The sequence below is a fragment of the Calonectris borealis genome, unplaced genomic scaffold, assembly GCF_964195595.1.
Source record: "Calonectris borealis unplaced genomic scaffold, bCalBor7.hap1.2 HAP1_SCAFFOLD_315, whole genome shotgun sequence".
NCBI classification, from domain to species: domain Eukaryota; kingdom Metazoa; phylum Chordata; class Aves; order Procellariiformes; family Procellariidae; genus Calonectris; species Calonectris borealis.
This window is the reverse complement of record NW_027441698.1, coordinates 1-16,332: the sequence shown is the minus strand read 5'-3', so window position 1 is coordinate 16,332 and position 16,332 is coordinate 1. Positions and strand designations below refer to the sequence as shown.

General features: G+C 65.7%; 2 protein-coding genes across 3 annotated transcripts; both read right to left on the bottom strand.

Annotated features, from left to right (window-relative positions):
* Positions 1-201: 201 nt before the first annotated feature.
* On the bottom strand, positions 202-12,601 carry LOC142077591 (RNA-binding protein 3-like). Of its 2 annotated transcripts, XM_075139524.1 has the most exons (7): positions 12,559-12,601; positions 10,494-10,598; positions 7,585-7,691; positions 3,533-3,638; positions 2,675-2,756; positions 1,976-2,040; positions 928-1,060 (listed from the first exon to the last, which is right to left on the bottom strand). In XM_075139524.1, the coding sequence occupies exons 2-6, from the start codon at positions 10,594-10,596 to the stop codon at positions 1,977-1,979; spliced, it is 462 nt and encodes a 153-aa protein (XP_074995625.1). In that variant the 5' UTR covers positions 10,597-10,598; positions 12,559-12,601; the 3' UTR covers positions 928-1,060; position 1,976. The 2 variants fall into 2 exon arrangements, with proteins under 2 accessions (XP_074995624.1, XP_074995625.1); XM_075139523.1 differs by lacking the exon at positions 2,675-2,756 and having other exon boundaries at positions 202-1,060.
* A 247-nt stretch (positions 12,602-12,848) lies between these two features.
* Positions 12,849-15,547, bottom strand: LOC142077592 (uncharacterized; the record flags this gene model as incomplete). Its single annotated transcript, XM_075139527.1, has 3 exons — positions 12,849-13,734; positions 14,016-14,356; positions 14,979-15,547. Coding segments are annotated over 3 exons (1,172 nt in total), but the record flags the coding sequence as incomplete, so codon positions are not given.
* Positions 15,548-16,332: the final 785 nt, after the last annotated feature.

Sequence of the window (16,332 nt, the reverse complement as noted above, 5' to 3'; positions counted from 1 at the left end):
TGGCTGGTGTCCTCCCCACGGCATCCCACGAATGTCCAATCACGGGACGTTCTTCGAGGAATCCAGATGATTGGGGTGAGGTGGGATCTACCTGTCTAGAAGATGAAGGAGAACCTTCGCTGGTTGGATGATTCGGTTGGATCGTTTTTCAAGTTCATGAACTCGTGGGGCGCCATCCCCATCGTTGGGGTCACCAACGCGGAGGAGCTTCTTGGAGAGGTCAAGGTGGGTGGGGCCATAATCATGGCCTGGTGGAACTCATGAGCTTGAGGAATATGGGGGAAGTCCACGATCAACACCTCAGGGAAGTTCTTTAAGGGATTCTTGGAGGGGACCTCCTGGGATAAAGGACTGACGCCCATGGAGAACCTCTGGTGGAGCGGGGACACCCCAGAGGAACTGAAGCCCAAGGAGAACCCACGATGAAGCAGGACCACCCAAAAGAGGCTGCAACCCACCCATGGAGATCCCACGGTGGAGCAGGACCACCCGGCGAGGACTGAAGCCCACGATGAAACAAGAACACCCAAGAAAAACTGGAACCCAGAGACAACTCGTGATGGAGCAGGACACTGAAACCCATGGAGAACCCATGGTGGACCTCCAAAACCCCCCAACGACCACAACCCATGGACAACCCCTGATGGAACAACCCCACCGTGAAGCTCCTGGAGGACCCACGATGCAGCAGGACCACCCCGAGTGGCTGCAACCCAACCCTGGAGGACCCATGGTGGAGCAGGGTCACCCCATGAAGCCCCTGGAGATGCCACCTTGGAGCAGGAACACCCCCCCCGCCCCCCCAGAGGAGACCAAGCAGGAGACACAACTGTGGGGGGGGGGGGGTCCGACCTTTAATAGGACCTGGGGCAGTACAGATTTGGGGGGGTCCCCCCTTCACCCCCCCACACCCCCCCCCCCCGCCCCCACCATTGTCCCCCTCCCCCCCTCGGCGTCCATCCATAGCCCGGGGGGGGGGGGAGGGGACAGTGCGTCCCCCCCCCCACCCCGGGGGGGGGGTCCGGGGGGCCCCCCCGAAATCCAGCACCGAGGGTCCAAGCTGGGAATGAGAAGGAGATCAGTGGGGGGGGGGGGGGGGGCACTCAGAGACACCCCCCCCCAAAATGGGGGTTTGGGGGGGGTTCAGGGATCCCAACACCCCCCAAAATGGGGGATATGAGGGGGACCCCAAAATAATTGGGGGGAGGGGGGCAGTGACACCCCCAAATGGGAGTTTGTGGGGCTTAGGGACCCCAACCCCCCCCCCCAAAATGGGGGACACGGTGGGGGGGGAGAACCCCAAAACCACCCCCAAAATAATTCGGGGGGGGGATCAGGGGTCACCATTGCCCCCCCCAAAATGGGGGTTTTGGGGGGGCTCAGGGATTCTCACCCCCCCCAAAATAGAAGATGTGGCGGGGGGGAGAACCCCAAAACCCCCCCCAAAATAATTTGGGGGGGGTCAGGGACCCCAAAATGGGAGCTTGGGGGGGGCTCAGGGATCCCAACAACCCCCCAAAATGGGGGACGTAGTAGGGTAACCCCAAAATAATTTGGGGGGGGGAGCAGTAACACCCCACCCCCCCCAACCCTTCCAAAATGGGGGTTTGGAGAGGCACAAAATAATTTGGGGGGGGGGGGGGAGGGTCGGGGGACCCTGTAGCTCTCTAAAAATGGGGGTTTGGGGGTTCAGAGCCCCCCCCCCCCAAACCCCCCTCAAGTTATTTGGGGGGGGAGCAGGGGACCCTGTGCCTCCCCCCAAAATGGGGGTTCGGGGGGCTCAGGGAACCCCCCAAAATAATGAGACTCCACAGGCCCCCCCCCCCTTTAAAATGGGGTGTAGGGGGGTGTCGTGTCCCCCCCCTCCACTTTGAGCGTGGGGGGGGTTTGGGGGGGCTGTGTGAGTGGGGGGGGTGTCCCCAGGGTATCCCCCCCCCATTTTTGGGGGGTGTCCCCCCCCCCACCGTGCCCCTACCTCAATTGTCGTAGTTGTCCCGGTAGGAGGCGGAGGGGAAGCGCTCGCCGTAGCCCCCCTGGTTCCTGGGGGGGGGGTGTCAGCACCCATGGGTGCCCCCCCCCACCCCAACACCCTCCCATACCCATAAATGTCCCCCCAAATTCCTCAGGACCCCCCAAAAACCATTGCTTTCCCCTCAACACCCAGGAGTTTCCCCCCCCAGCACCCACAGAACCCCCCCAGCACCCACAGGGCCCCCCCCAGCACCCATGGGAGCCCCCCAGCACCCACAGGGCCCCCCCAGCACCCACAGGGACCCCCAGCACCCACAGGAGCCCCCCAGCACCCACAGGGACCCCCAGCACCCACAGGGACCCCCCCAGCACCCACAGGAGCCCCCCAGCACCCACGGACCCCCCCAGCACCCACAGGGACCCCCAGCACCCACAGGAGCCCCCCAGCACCCACAGGGACCCCCAGCACCCATGGGAGCCCCCCAGCACCCACAGGGACCCCCAGCACCCACAGGAGCCCCCCAGCACCCACAGGGACCCCCCCCAGCACCCACAGGGACCCCCCCAGCACCCACAGGAGCCCCCCAGCACCCACAGGGACCCCCCCAGCACCCACAGGAGCCCCCCAGCACCCACAGTGCCCCCCCCCCAGCACCCACAGGAGCCCCCCCAGCACCCATGGGTGCCCCCCCCCCCTCCTCACCGGCCGCCGTAGTCGCGGGAGCCCCCGTAGCCCCCCCCGCTGCGCCCATCGTAGCGGCCCCCGTAGCCCCGGTCCCCTCCTCCTGTCGGGGGGAGCCCCCAAAATTTAGGGATGGGGGGGACGGGGGGACAGGGGGACAGGGGGAACCCCCCCCACCCCCCCCAAGAAACCCCAGAGTCCCCCCAAATTCTCAGGGTCCCCACAAAAGCCCCCAGACCCCCCTAAAACCCTTCCAGGTCCCCCCCCAAGTGGGGGACCCCAGTGCCCCCCCAAATCTCTTCTGACCCCCCTCCAAAGCCCACCCCAACCCCCCTAAGTGCCCCCCCAGACCCCCGCAAGCACCCAATTACCCCCCAAAATCCCCTCCAGCCCCCCAAAAAAGCACCCAAGAGCCCCTCAAAGGCCCCCCCAACCCCCTAAGCACCCCCCCAAACCCCCCCAAGCACCCAATTACCCCCCAAAATCCCCTCCAGCCCCCCAAAAAAGCACCCAAGAGCCCCTCAAAGCCCCCCCAAACCCCCCCAAGCACCCAATTACCCCCCAAAATCCCCTCCAGCCCCCCAAAAAAGAACCCAAAAGCCCCTCAAAGCCCCCCCAACCCCCCCAAGCACCCAATTACCCCCCAAAATCCCCTCCAGCCCCCCCAAAAAAACCCCAAGCACCCAAAAGCCCCCCAAAGCCCCCCAAAACTCCCCTAAGTGCCCCCCCAAACCCCCCCAAGCACCCAATTACACCCCAAAATCGTCTCCAGCCCCCCAAAAAAGCACCCAAGAGCCCCTCAAAGCCCCCCCAAACGCCCCGAGCACCCCATAACCTCCCCCAAAGACCCCCCCCAGGACCCCCCAAACCCCCCCGTACCTCGAGCGTAGCCTCGTCCCCGGGCCCGGCCCCCCCCGTAGCCCCCCCGGGCGCCGCGGGGGGATTTCCCGGCGTGATCCACCCGGATCTGCCGCCCGTCCAGGGACTGGGGGGGGGGGGGACAGGATATTGGGGTCACCCCACACCCTCGCCCTCTCCTGGGACCCCCCCAGCCCCCTCCAAGTGCCCCCCAAGTGTCTCAGCTCCTCCTTAGGGACCCCCAAACACCCCCAAAACCCCCTCAGAAATACCCCAGACCCCTCAGGGCCCCCCAAGTGCCCCCCAGAGCCCCTTAGGGACCCCAAATGTCTCCTGCTCCCCCTGGGGACCCCCCCACACCCCCTTCGGCACCCCCAAATGCCCCCCAGACCCCATTAGAGACCCCCAAGTGCCCCCCCAAGCCCCTTTATGGGTGCCCCAGACCCCCTTAGGGACCCCCAAGAGTCCCCCAGACCCCCTTAGGGACCCCCAAATGCCTCCTGCTCCCCCTGGGGACCCCCCCACACCCCCTTAGGGCCCCCCAAATGCCCCCCAGACCCCATTAGGGACCCCCAAGTGCCCCCCAAGCCCCTTTATGGGTGCCCCAGACCCCCTTAGGGACCCCCAAACAACCCCAAACCCCCTCAGAAATACCACAGACCCCTCAGGGCCCCCCAAGAGTCCCCCAGAGCACCTCAGGGCCCCCCAAATGCCTCCTGATCCCCATGGGGAGCCCCCCACACCCCCTTAGGGCCCCCCAAATGCCCCCCAGACCCCATTAGGGACCCTCAAGTGCCCCCCAAGCCCATTTATGGGTGCCCCAGACCCCCTTAGGGACCCTCAAGAGTCCCCCAGACCCCCTTAGGGACCCCCAAATGCCTCCTGCTCCCCATGGGGACCCCCCCACACCCCCTTAGGAACCCCAAAAGCTCCCCAGACCCCATTAGGGAACCCCAAGTGCCCCCCAGAGCCCCTTAGGGACCCCCAAACACCCCCAAAACCCCCTCAGAAATACCCCAGACCCCCTCAGGGCCCCCCAAGAGTCCCCCAGAGCACCTCAGGGCCCCCCAAATGCCTCCTGATCCCCATGGGGACCCCCCCACACCCCCTTAGGGCCCCCCAAATGCCCCCCAGACCCCATTAGGGACCCTCAAGTGCCCCCCAAGCCCATTTATGGGTGCCCCAGACCCCCTTAGGGACCCTCAAGAGTCCCCCAGACCCCCTTAGGGACCCCCAAATGCCTCCTGCTCCCCATGGGGACCCCCCCACACCCCCTTAGGAACCCCCAAAAGCTCCCCAGACCCCATTAGGGAACCCCAAGTGCCCCCCAGAGCCCCTTAGGGACCCCCAAACACCCCCAAAACCCCCTCAGAAATACCCCAGACCCCCTCAGGGCCCCCCAAGAGTCCCCCAGAGCACCTCAGGGCCCCCCAAATGCCTCCTGATCCCCATGGGGACCCCCCCACACCCCCTTAGGGCCCCCCAAATGCCCCCCAGACCCCATTAGGGACCCTCAAGTGCCCCCCAAGCCCATTTATGGGTGCCCCAGACCCCCTTAGGGACCCTCAAGAGTCCCCCAGACCCCCTTAGGGACCCCCAAATGCCTCCTGCTCCCCATGGGACCCCCCCACACCCCCTTAGGAACCCCCAAAAGCTCCCCAGACCCCATTAGGGAACCCCAAGTGCCCCCCAGAGCCCCTTAGGGACCCCCAAACACCCCCAAAACCCCCTCAGAAATACCCCAGACCCCTCAGGGCCCCCCAAGAGTCCCCAGAGCCCCTTAGGGACCCCCAAATGCCTCCTGCTACCCCTGGGGACCCCCCACACCCCCTTAGGGCCCCACAAATGCCCCCCAGACCCCATTAGAGACCCCCAAGTGCCCCCCAAGCCCCTTTATGGGTGCCCCAGACCCCCTTAGGGCCCCCCAAATGTCTCCTGCTCCCCATGGGGACCCCCCCACACCCCCTTAGGGACCCCCAGAGTGCCCCCCAGAGCCCCTTAGGGACCCCCAATGCCCCCCAGACGCCATTAGAGACCCCCAAGTGCCCCCCCAAGCCCCTTTATGGGTGCCCCAAACCCCCTTAGGGACTCCCAAGAGTCCCCCAGACCCCCTTAGGGACCCCCAAATGCCTCCTGCTCCCCATGGGGACCCCCCCACACCCCCTTAGGCACCCCCAAATGCCCCCCAGACCCCATTAGAGACCCCAAGTGCCCCCCCAAGCCCCTTTATGGGTGCTCCACACCCCCTTAGGGACCCCCAAACACCCCCCAAACCCCCTCAGAAATACCCCAGACCCCTCAGGGCCCCCCAAGAGTCCCCCAGACCCCCTTAGGGACCCCCAAATGCCTCCTGCTCCCCCTGGGGACCCCCCCACACCCCCTTCGGCACCCCCAAATGCCCCCCAGACCCCATTAGGGACCCCCAAGTGCCCCCCAAGCCCCTTTATGGGTGCCCCAAACCCCCTTAGAGACCCCCAAACACCCCCCAAACCCCCTCAGAAATACCCCAGAGCCCCTCAGGGCCCCCCAAATGCCCCCAGACCCCCTTAGGGCCCCCCAAATGCCCCCCAGACCCCATTAGGCTCCTTCCAGACCCCCTTAGGAGCCCCCCAGACTTCATCAGGCACCCCCAAAAGGCCCCCAGATCCCCTTAGATCTGCCCCACACCCCCTTAGGGACCCCCCCAGACCCCCTTAGGGCCCCCCAAATGCCTCCTGCTCCCCCTGGGGACCCCTCCACACCCCCTTAGGCACCCCTAAATGCCCCCCAGACCCCATTAGAGACCCCCAAGTGCCCCCCCAAGCCCCTTTATGGGTGCTCCACACCCCCTTAGGGACCCCCAAACACCCCCCAAACCCCCTCAGAAATACCCCAGACCCCTTCAGGGCCCCCCAAGAGTCCCTCAGAGCCCCTTAGGGACCCCCAAATGCCTCCTGCTCCCCCTGGGGACCCCCCCACACCCCCTTCGGCACCCCCAAATGCCCCCCAGATCCCATTAGAGACCCCCAAGTGCCCCCCCAAGCCCCTTTATGGGTGCCCCAGACCCCCTTAGGGACCCCCAAGAGTCCCCCAGACCCCCTTAGGGACCCCCAAATGTCTCCTGCTCCCCCTGGGGACCCCCCCAGACCCCCTTAGGAACACCCAAAAGCCCCCCAGACCCCATTAGGGACCCCCAAGTGCCCCCCAAGCCCTTTATGGGTGCCCCAAACCCCCTTAGAGACCCCCAAACACCCCCCAAACCCCCTCAGAAATACCCCAGAGCCCCTCAGGGCCCCCCAAATGCCCCCAGACCCCCTTAGGGCCCCCCAAATGCCCCCCAGACCCCATTAGGCTCCTTCCAGACCCCCTTAGGAGCCCCCCAGACTTCATCAGGCACCCCCAAAAGGCCCCCAGATCCCCTTAGATCTGCCCCACACCCCCTTAGGGACCCCCCCAGACCCCCTTAGGGCCCCCCAAATGCCTCCTGCTCCCCCTGGGGACCCCTCCACACCCCCTTAGGCACCCCTAAATGCCCCCCAGACCCCATTAGAGACCCCCAAGTGCCCCCCCAAGCCCCTTTATGGGTGCTCCACACCCCCTTAGGGACCCCCAAACACCCCCCAAACCCCCTCAGAAATACCCCAGACCCCTTCAGGGCCCCCCAAGAGTCCCTCAGAGCCCCTTAGGGACCCCCAAATGCCTCCTGCTCCCCCTGGGGACCCCCCCACACCCCCTTCGGCACCCCCAAATGCCCCCCAGATCCCATTAGAGACCCCCAAGTGCCCCCCCAAGCCCCTTTATGGGTGCCCCAGACCCCCTTAGGGACCCCCAAGAGTCCCCCAGACCCCCTTAGGGACCCCCAAATGTCTCCTGCTCCCCCTGGGGACCCCCCCAGACCCCCTTAGGAACACCCAAAAGCCCCCCACACCCCATTACGGACCCCCAAGTGCCCCCCAAGCCCCTTTATGGGTGCCCCAAACCCCCTTAGAGACCCCCAAACACCCCCCAAACCCCCTCAGAAATACCCCAGAGCCCCTCAGGGCCCCCCAAGGGTCCCCCCAGAGCCCCTTAGGGACCCCCCCGAACCCCCCCACCTCGCCGTTCATGGCCCTCATGGCGTCGCTGGCGTGTTCGGGGTTGGCGAAGGTGACGAAGCCGAAGCCGCGGGAACGTTGGGTCTCCCGGTCCTTCACCACCACCACTGCGGGGGTGGGGGGGGTCAGGGGGGGCCGGGACCCCCACCCGTAGGTGGCACCCCCCCAAAATGGGGTCCCAGGGGAGATGGCGACGCCCATTCAGGGGTATCACCCCCTCAAATGGGAGCCTCAGGGGAATGGGGACCCCCACCCATAGATGTACCCCTCAAAATGGGGTCCCAAGGGACATGGGGACCCCCAGGGACCCCCACCCATGGGGGTCAGCCTCCTAAAATGGGGTCCTAGAGAAGGTGGGCACCCCCACCCATGAGCGTACCCCACCCCAAAATGGAATCCCAGGGGAGACAAGGACCCCCCACCCATGGGTGGACCCCCCCCCCATGAGTGTACCCCACCCCAAAATGGGATCCCCATGGGTGGACCCCCCCCAAATGGGGTCCCAGGGGAATGGGGATCCCCTCTCATGGGTGTCACTCCCTAAAATGGGGTGCTGGATGAGGTGGGGACCCCCACCCATGGGTGGATCCGCCCCAAATGGGGTCCCAGGGGAATGAGGACCCCCACCCATGAGTGTACCCCACCCCAAAATGGGATCCCAGGGGAGACAAGAACCCCCCACCCATGGGTGGACCCCCCCCCATGAGTGTACCCCACCCCAAAATGGGATCCCAGGGGAGACAAGGAGCCCCCACCCATGGGTGGACCCCCCCCAAATGGGGTCCCAGGGGAACGGGGATCCCCTCTCATGGGTGTCACCCCATAAAATGGGGTGCTGGAGGAGATGGGGACCCCCACCCATGGGTGGACCCCCCCCAAATGGGGTCCCAGGGGAATAGGGACCCCCAAGGTCCCCATCCATGGGTACCCCCAAACCCAAAGTCCCCAGTGGGGGGTCAGGCCCCCCCCCCCAACGTCCCCATCCCCCCCAGCAGCCCCACGGGGGTCCCCAATACCCTGGGGCAGGGGGTCCCAGGGGGTTTTAGGGGGGTCCCGGGGGGATTTGGGGGTCTCGGGGGGATTTGAGGGGTCCCAGGGGGGTTTAGGGGGGTCCCAGGGGGTTTGGGGGTTCCCAGGGGGGTTTAGGGGGGTCCCAGGGGGATTTGGGGGTCCCGAGGGGCGATTGGGAGCCCCTGGGGGGGCGTTGGGGGGTCCCAGATGGTTTTGAGGGGTCGCAGGGGGTTTGAGGGGTCCCAGGGGGTTTGGGGGGTCCCAGGGGGGTTTAGGGGGGTCCCAGGGGGGTTTGGGGGTCCCGGGGGGTTTTGCGGGGGTCCCAGGGGGCTTTAGGGGGATCCCAGGTGGGTTTGAGGAGTCCCAGGGGGGATTTGGGGGTCCCAGGGGGGTTTGAGGGGTCCCAGGGGGTTTGGGGGGTCCCAGGGGGGTTTAGGGGGGTTCCAGGGGGTTTGGGGCGTCCCAGGGGGGTTTAGGGGGGTCCCAGGGGGATTTGGGGGTCCCAAGGGGTGATTGGGTGCCCCTGGGGGGGCGTTGGCAGGTCCCAGGTGGTTTTGAGGGGCCCCAGGGGGTTTTGGGGGGTGCCAGGGGGGTTTAGAGGGTCCTGAGAGGTAACTGAAAGCCCCTGGGGGGGTTTTGGGGGGTCCCAGGTAGGTTTGGGGGGTCCCAGGGGGTTTAGGGGGTCCTGAGAGGTGACTGGGAGCCCCTGGGGGGGTTTTGGGGGGTCCCGGGGGGATATGAGAGGTCCCATGGGATTTGGGGGGTCCCAGGGTGTTTGGGGGATCCCAGGGGGGTTTAGGGGGGTCCCAGGGGTTTTAGGGGGTCCCAGGAGGTTTGGGGGATCCCAGGGGGCTTTAGGGGGATCCCAGGTGGGTTTGAGGGGTCCCAGGGGGTTTGGGGGGTCCCAGGGGGGTTTAGGGGGGTCCGGGGGGGGTTTGAGGGGTCCCAGGGGGTTTAAGGGGTTCCAGGGGGGTTTAGGGGGGTCCCAGGGGGTTTTTGGGGGGTCCCGGGGGGTTCTGGAGGGTCCCAGGGGGGTTTGGGGGTCCCGGGGGGGTTTGCGGGGGTCCCAGGGGGCTTTAGGGGGATCCCAGGTGGGTTTGAGGGGTCCCAGGGGGGTTTGGGGGGTCCCAGGGGGGTTTAGGGGGTCCTGAGAAGTGACTGGGAGCCCCTGGGGGGGTTTTGGGGGGTCCCGGGGGGATATGAGAGGTCCCATGGGGTTTAGGGGGTCCCAGGGCGTTTGGGGGATCCCAGGGGGCTTTAGGGGGGTCCCAGGGGGGTTTAGGGGGATCCCAGGTGGGTTTGGGGGGTCCCAGGGGGGTTTAGGGGGTCCTGAGAAGTGACTGGGAGCCCCTGGGGGGGTTTTGGGGGGTCCCGGGGGGATATGAGAGGTCCCATGGAGTTTAGGGGGTCCCAGGGCATTTGGGGGATCCCAGGGGGTTTAGGGGGGTCCCAGGTGGGTTTGAGGGGTCCCAGGGGGGTTTGGGGGGTCCCAGGGGGGTTTAGGGGGGTCCGGGGGGGGTTGAGGGGTCCCAGGGGGTTTGAGGGGTTCCAGGGGGGTTTAGGGGGGTCCCAGGGGGTTTTTGGGGGGTCCCGGGGGTTCTGGGGGGTCCCAGGGGGGTTTGGGGGTCCCGGGGGGTTTTGCGGGGGTCCCAGGGGGCTTTAGGGGGATCCCAGGTGGGTTTGAGGGGTCCCAGGGGGGTTTAGGGGGGTCCCAGGGGGGTTTGGGGGGTCCCGTGGGGTTTGGGGGGTCCCAGGGAGTTTTGGGGGGACCCATGGGGGTTTTGGGGGGTCCCGGGGGGTTTTGGGGGGTCCCAGGGGGCTTGGGGGGTCCCAGGGAGATTTTGGGGGGACCCAGGAGGTTTTGGGGGGACCCCCGGGGGGGCCGGGGGGTGCCTCACCCTCGGCGATGGGCCCGAAGGAGCTGAAGTGCTGCTCCAGCCCCTGCTCGTCCGTGTCGAAGTTGAGCCCCCCCACGAAGAGCTTCCCCTCCTCCGCCGCCATGCCTGGGGGGGCGGGGCCGCCAGTGAGGTCATAGGGCGGGCCCCGCCCCCCCCCCCCCCCCCCCCCCCCGCTGACGTCATAGCCTGGCAGCGATGGCGCAAGGCGGGGGAAGGGGGTGGGGAATCCCCAGCGCGACCACGGCGACGCTGCAAAGCCCCTGGGACCCCCTCCCCCGCCCGGCGGGCTCCCCTGTGATGTCATAGCCCCGCCCCCCCCACTCCGCGTGGGTCGTCTATGGCGTCGCAATCCTGGCGGGAAACCCCGGGGATCCGCAATGACATCACAACCCTGGTGAGAAACCGCAGGGATCCCCTACGACATCACAACTCTGGTGGGGAACCCCAAGGATCCCCTATGACATCATAATCCTGGTGCGGAACCCCAAAGATCCCCTATGACATCACAATCTTGGTGGGGAACCCCAGGGGTCCTCCATGATGTCACAATCCTGGCGGGGAACCTCAGGGATCCCCTATGACATCACAACCCTGGTGGGGAACCCCAGGGGTCCTCCATGATGTCACAACCCTGGTGGGGAACCCCAGGGATCCCCTATGACATCACAATCCTGGTGGGGAACCCCAGGGGTTCTCCATGATGTCACAATCCTGGCGGGGAACCCCAGGGATCCCCTATGACATCACAACCCTGGCAGGAAACCCCAGGGGTCCTCCATGATGTCACAACCCTGGTAGGGAACCTCAGCGATCCCCTATGACATCGTAAGCCTGGTGAGGAACCCTAAGGATCTCCTATGACATCACAACCCTCGTGGGGAAACTCACCAAGGCCTCTATGACATCACAACCCTCATAAAAAACCCCACCGCGATGACATCACAATGCAAGAGAACACGGCCCACCCTGCGGGGGCGTCGCATGATGCCACTACCCCAACGGGGGCCCTCCCCGCCCCCCCGTGTAAGTCCTCAGTGATGTCACAGTCCCACAGGGAAGCCCCCAGCCTGCAGAGCTCCCCGTGATGTCACAGCCCCGGGACCCTTCCCTTCACTTGGGTGCCCCATGATGTCACAACTGAGCTGGGGACACCCCCCCACCCCACACGTCCTGTCCCCCTCCACGTGTCGTTCCGCCCCCCCCCCAGTGACGTCACAACCCAGCAGCCCCATCTTCGCTATGATGTCACTGCCCCGTTGGGGATCCCGCCCCGCGGTTTTCCTATGATGTCACAATCCCATAGCAAACTCCCACCCTACACAGATCTCCATAACGTCAGTACCCTGCTGGGTCCCCCCTGACGTCACAATCGCGGTGCCCCCCCCCCCCCCGTATCCCCAATGACATCACAATCACGAAAGGAACCCCCATCCAAGGGGCTTTCCCATGACGTCACTCCCGCGGTAGGGACCGCACGTGGCTGCCCCCTGACGTCACAACCGCGATAGGGACCCCCGCCCGTGTGTGTTCCCCCCAGTGACGTCATAACCGCGCAAGAAACCCCCATCCAAGGGGGGGGCGGGGTCACTGCCCCGGTGGGGCCCCTGACGCGCCCCCCCGACGTCACAACCACGGTGGGGACCCCCCACGTGTGTGTGTCCCCCTCCCCGTGACGTCACAGGGACGCCCCACTCCCGCGGCTCCCCCATGACGTCAGCCCCCGCGCCAACGTGGGTTCCCCGGCCACGTGCGCCACCCGGAAGCGCCCCTCCCCCCCCCACGCTTCCCCGCGCTCTGCGCATGCGCCCCGCCCCCACCGCGCCTGCGCCGAAGCCCCGCGCGCGCGCGCGCGCTGACCCCGCCCCCTCCCCGCGCGCCCGCGCCCCCGCCCGCGGAGCCGCGCCCGCCCCCGCCACGCGCCCGGGGAGGGGAGGGGGGGGGGGGGGGCGCGAGACCCGGCGGGCGGCGCGTGCGCGGCGCGGCCCCCCCCCGCGACTATCGCGACCGGGGGCGGGGGGGGGGGGGGAGGGGGGAGCCGCGACAGGCGGCGGCGGCTGCGACTCACCCGAGCGGCGCCCAACGGCCGAGACTGCGGCCGCGCCCGGCCCCGCCCCGCCTTATCTAGCGGCCACGCCCCCGCCCGCCCCGCGTCACGCCAGCACCGCCGCCCCATTGGCCGGCCGGCGGGACCCGCCCCCTGCGCGCGGGAGAGACCATTGGGGGAGGGGGGAGGCACGCGGTAACGGCCGCACTGGAGGGGGGTGGGGGGGGTGGGAGGGGCCCCGGGGGGGCGGGGCCCCGGAGGGCGGGGCCCCGGGCGGGCGGGGTCACAGAGCGGTGACGCGGGCACCCGGGCCCAGGGAGGCTTTAATGGTCGGTCCCGTACAGCCGAAACGCCGCGGCCCCGCCCCTGCCCCTCCCCTCGTGACGTATCTCCCCGGGGGGGGGGAGGGGGGGCACGTATAGGATCCGTATGCCCCCCCCCCCGGGCACTATAGGGGCCATACGGGCTCCCCTATGGGGTCTCGCACCCCGCCCTCCCCCCCCCCCCCGGGCCCCCATAGGGGCTATAGGGCTCCCTTCACCCTATAGAGACCCTATAGATCCCCCCTGGCCCCCCGGGGGCCATAGGGACCCTGACCGAGGACATCATAGGCGCTATAGGGGACCCCGAGTGGGGCATTATAGCACCGACACACCCCCCCCCCCAGCATAGGAGAACCCCTCCGGACAGCATAGGGGCTATATGTTCCCCCCCTCCCCGGGCGCCCCTCATCCATAGGGCCTCCCACGAGCACGCGCAGCCCCCTATACAGTCCATATGGCCCCTCAGGGGGGGCTATAGCAGCTCAGCCCCCACCCCCCAGGCACTATAGAGGCTCTACGCCCCCCCCCCCCCCATGGGCGCTATAGGGGCCATAGGGGGCGGGGCCGAGCCCACGAGCATCTCATGCTGCATATAAAAAAAGACCCGCCCCCTTATATACATATATACACGCACGGTACGTATAGGGACCCGCGGGGGGGGGGGGGGGGAAGGGGGCCAATCCTGAGCGATGCTGGAGGCGCCGGGAGGGTGGGGGTGGGCGGAGCGAGGGGGGGGAGTGACCCCGGAGTGACCTCTGAGTGACCTGTGAGTAAGGGCCGAGTAACCCGTGAGTAAGGGCTGAGTAATCTGTGAGTAAGGGCCGAGTAACCCCCGGGTAAGGGGCGAGTAACCTGTGAGTAAGGGCTGAGTAACCTGTGAGTAAGGGGCGAGTAACCTGTGAGTAAGGGCTGAGTAACCCCCGAGTAAGGGGCGAGTAACCTGTGAGTAACGGCTGAGTAACCCGTAAGGGCCGAGTAACCCGTGAGTAAGGGCTGAGTAACCACCGAGTAAGGGCCGAGTAACCCCCGAGTAAGGGCCGAGTAACCCCCGAGTAAGGGCTGAGTAACCCCCGAGTAAGGGCTGAGTAACCCGTGAGTAAGGGCCGAGTAACGCCCAGTAAGGGCTGAGTAACTGGTGAGTAACGGCCGAGTGACCTCGGAGTAAGGAGCCATTGAGTAATCCTGGAGTAAGTTTTGACCAGGAGTAAAGTACTGAGTAACCCCGGAGTAAGCGCTGAGTAACCTCGGAGTAAGGCTCTCGTGAGTAATCCTGGAGTAAGGTGTGGATACGGGTTAATTCCCAAATAAACTGGGAGTAAGAGCTGAGTAACCTCGGAGTAAGGAGCCACTGAGTAACCCTGGAGTAAGTTTTGACCAGAAGTAAAGTACCGATTAACCTGGGAGTAAGGGCTGAGTAAGCTCGGTGTAAAGACCCCATGAGTAACCCTGGAGCAAGGAGTAAGCACTGAGTAACCTCGGAGTAAGAGCTGCGTAACCTCGGAGCACTGAGTAACCCTGGAGTAAGGGGTGGATACGGGTTAATTCCCAAATAACCCCGAAATAAGAACTGAGTAAGCTTGGAGTAAGGAGCCTAGGAGTAACCCTGGAGTAAGGAGTAAGTACTGAGTAACCTCGGAGTAAGGGCTGAGGAAACTCAGAGCAAGGACCCATTGAGTAACCCAGGAGTAAGGTGTGGAGACGAGTAAATTCCCAAATAACCTCAGAGTAAGGGCTGAGTAAACGCTGAGTAAGGAGCCCATTGAGTAACCCTGGAGTAAGTTTTGACCGGGGGTAAAGTACCGACTAACCTGGGAGTAAGGGCGGAGTAACCTCAGAGTAAGGCTCTCGTGAGTAACCCTGGACTAAGGTGTGGATGCGGGTTAATTCCCAAATAACCTCGGAGTAAGAGCTGAGTAAACTGAGAGTAAGGAGCCCATGAGTAACCCTGGAGTAAGTTTTGACCACGAGTAAGAGCTGAGTAAGCTCGGAGCATTGAGTAACCCTGGAGTAAGGGGTGGATACGGGTTAATTCCCGAATAACCTGGGAGTAAGAGCTGAGTAAACTCCGAGTAAGGAGCCTAGGAGTAACCCTGGAGTAAGGAGTAAGCACTGAGTAACCTCGGAGTAAGGGCTGAGTAAGCTCGGAGCACTGAGTAACCCCGGAGTAAGGGGTGGATAGGGGTTAATTCCCAAATAACCTCGGAGTAAAGGCTGAGTAACCTCGGAGTAAAGAGCCCATGAGTAACCCCAGAGTAAGGAGTAAGCACTGAGTAACCTCGGAGTAAGGACCCTCGGGGGAGGGGTCCCCCTGTGTGGGAGTAACCCAGGAGGAGCGGGCGAGCGGGGGCTGGAGGGGGGGGGCGGGAGCGGCCGCGGAGCAAAGGGGGAGCTGGCCTGGAGTAACCCCGGAGTAAAGTGGGAGTAACCTCGGAGTAAGCCCCCCCATCCTGAGGAGCCCCCCGAAACCTCGGGGACCCCCCCCCCAGGAGCTGAAGAGACCCCAAGCAACCCCGGAGTAACCCCGGAGTAACCCTGGAGTAAAGTGGGAGTAACCCTGGAGTAAAGTGGGAGTAACCTCAGGGTAAGCCCCCCCACCCCGGGGAGCCCCCCCCCACCCCGGGGAGCCCCCCGAAATCTCGGGGACCCCCCCAAGAGCTGAAGAGACCCCGAGTAACCCCGGAGTAACCCTGGAGTAAAGTGGGAGTAACCTCAGAGTAAGCCCCACCCCGGGAAGCCCCACCCCCACGCCAGGGAGCCCCCCCCCACACCCCGGGGAGCCCCCCGAAACCTCGGGGACCCCCCCCCCGGGAGCCGAAGAGACCCCGAGTAACCCTGGAGTAACCTCGGAGTAAGCCCCGAGGGGCACCCCCACTCCCCACCCCCCACCCCCCAGGTAGCCCCGCCCCCCCCGCTAAGCCCCGCCCCTGCGGGGGGGGGGGAGGGGCCGATATAGACTCTTATTTATAATATTGCCTTGAAAAAATAAAACTCGAAATAAATTGGGGGGGGGGGGGGAGGGGAGGGGACCCCAAAACCGAGGGAACTCCCCCCAAAAAATAGGGGGGGCCCCCTCCACAATGGGGGGGTCCCACGTGACCCCCCCCAAAATCCAGCAGCGACTCTTCGGGGGGGGGGGGGGGGGGCGCTGTAGTTAAGCCCCTCCCCCCCCGTAGTTTTGGGGGGGCTCCCGCCAGTTTTGGGGGGCTCCTCCCAGTTTTGGGGGGGCTCCTCCCAGTTTTAGAGAGGCCTTCTCCCAGTTTTGGGGTGCCCCCCCCCCCTTCCTCGATTTTGGGGAGTCCGGAGGGGGGGTCGCAGCAGCAGTCCGGGGGCTGTGGGGGGAGAAAAGGCTTAAGGGGGGGGCCCCCAAAAATGGATGACCCCCCCCCCCCCCCAGTTTACCCCCCCCTTTTTTTTTGAGGGTCCCATTTTAGGGTCCCCCCATTTTTTAGGGGTCCCCTATTTAGGGGGGTTC

Excerpts from the sequence above, each read along its gene's own strand:
- LOC142077591 (XM_075139523.1), bottom strand. The coding sequence starts at position 10,596 with ATGGCGGCGGAGGAGGGGAAGCTCTTCGTGGGGGGGCTCAACTTCGAC. Across the intron at positions 7,692-10,493 it reads CTTCGGGCCCATCGCCGAGG|TGGTGGTGGTGAAGGACCGG; the intron begins GTGAGGCACCCC and ends CCACCCCCGCAG. Across the intron at positions 1,061-1,975 it reads GGACAACTACGACAATTGAG|CTTGGACCCTCGGTGCTGGA; the intron begins GTAGGGGCACGG and ends TCTCATTCCCAG.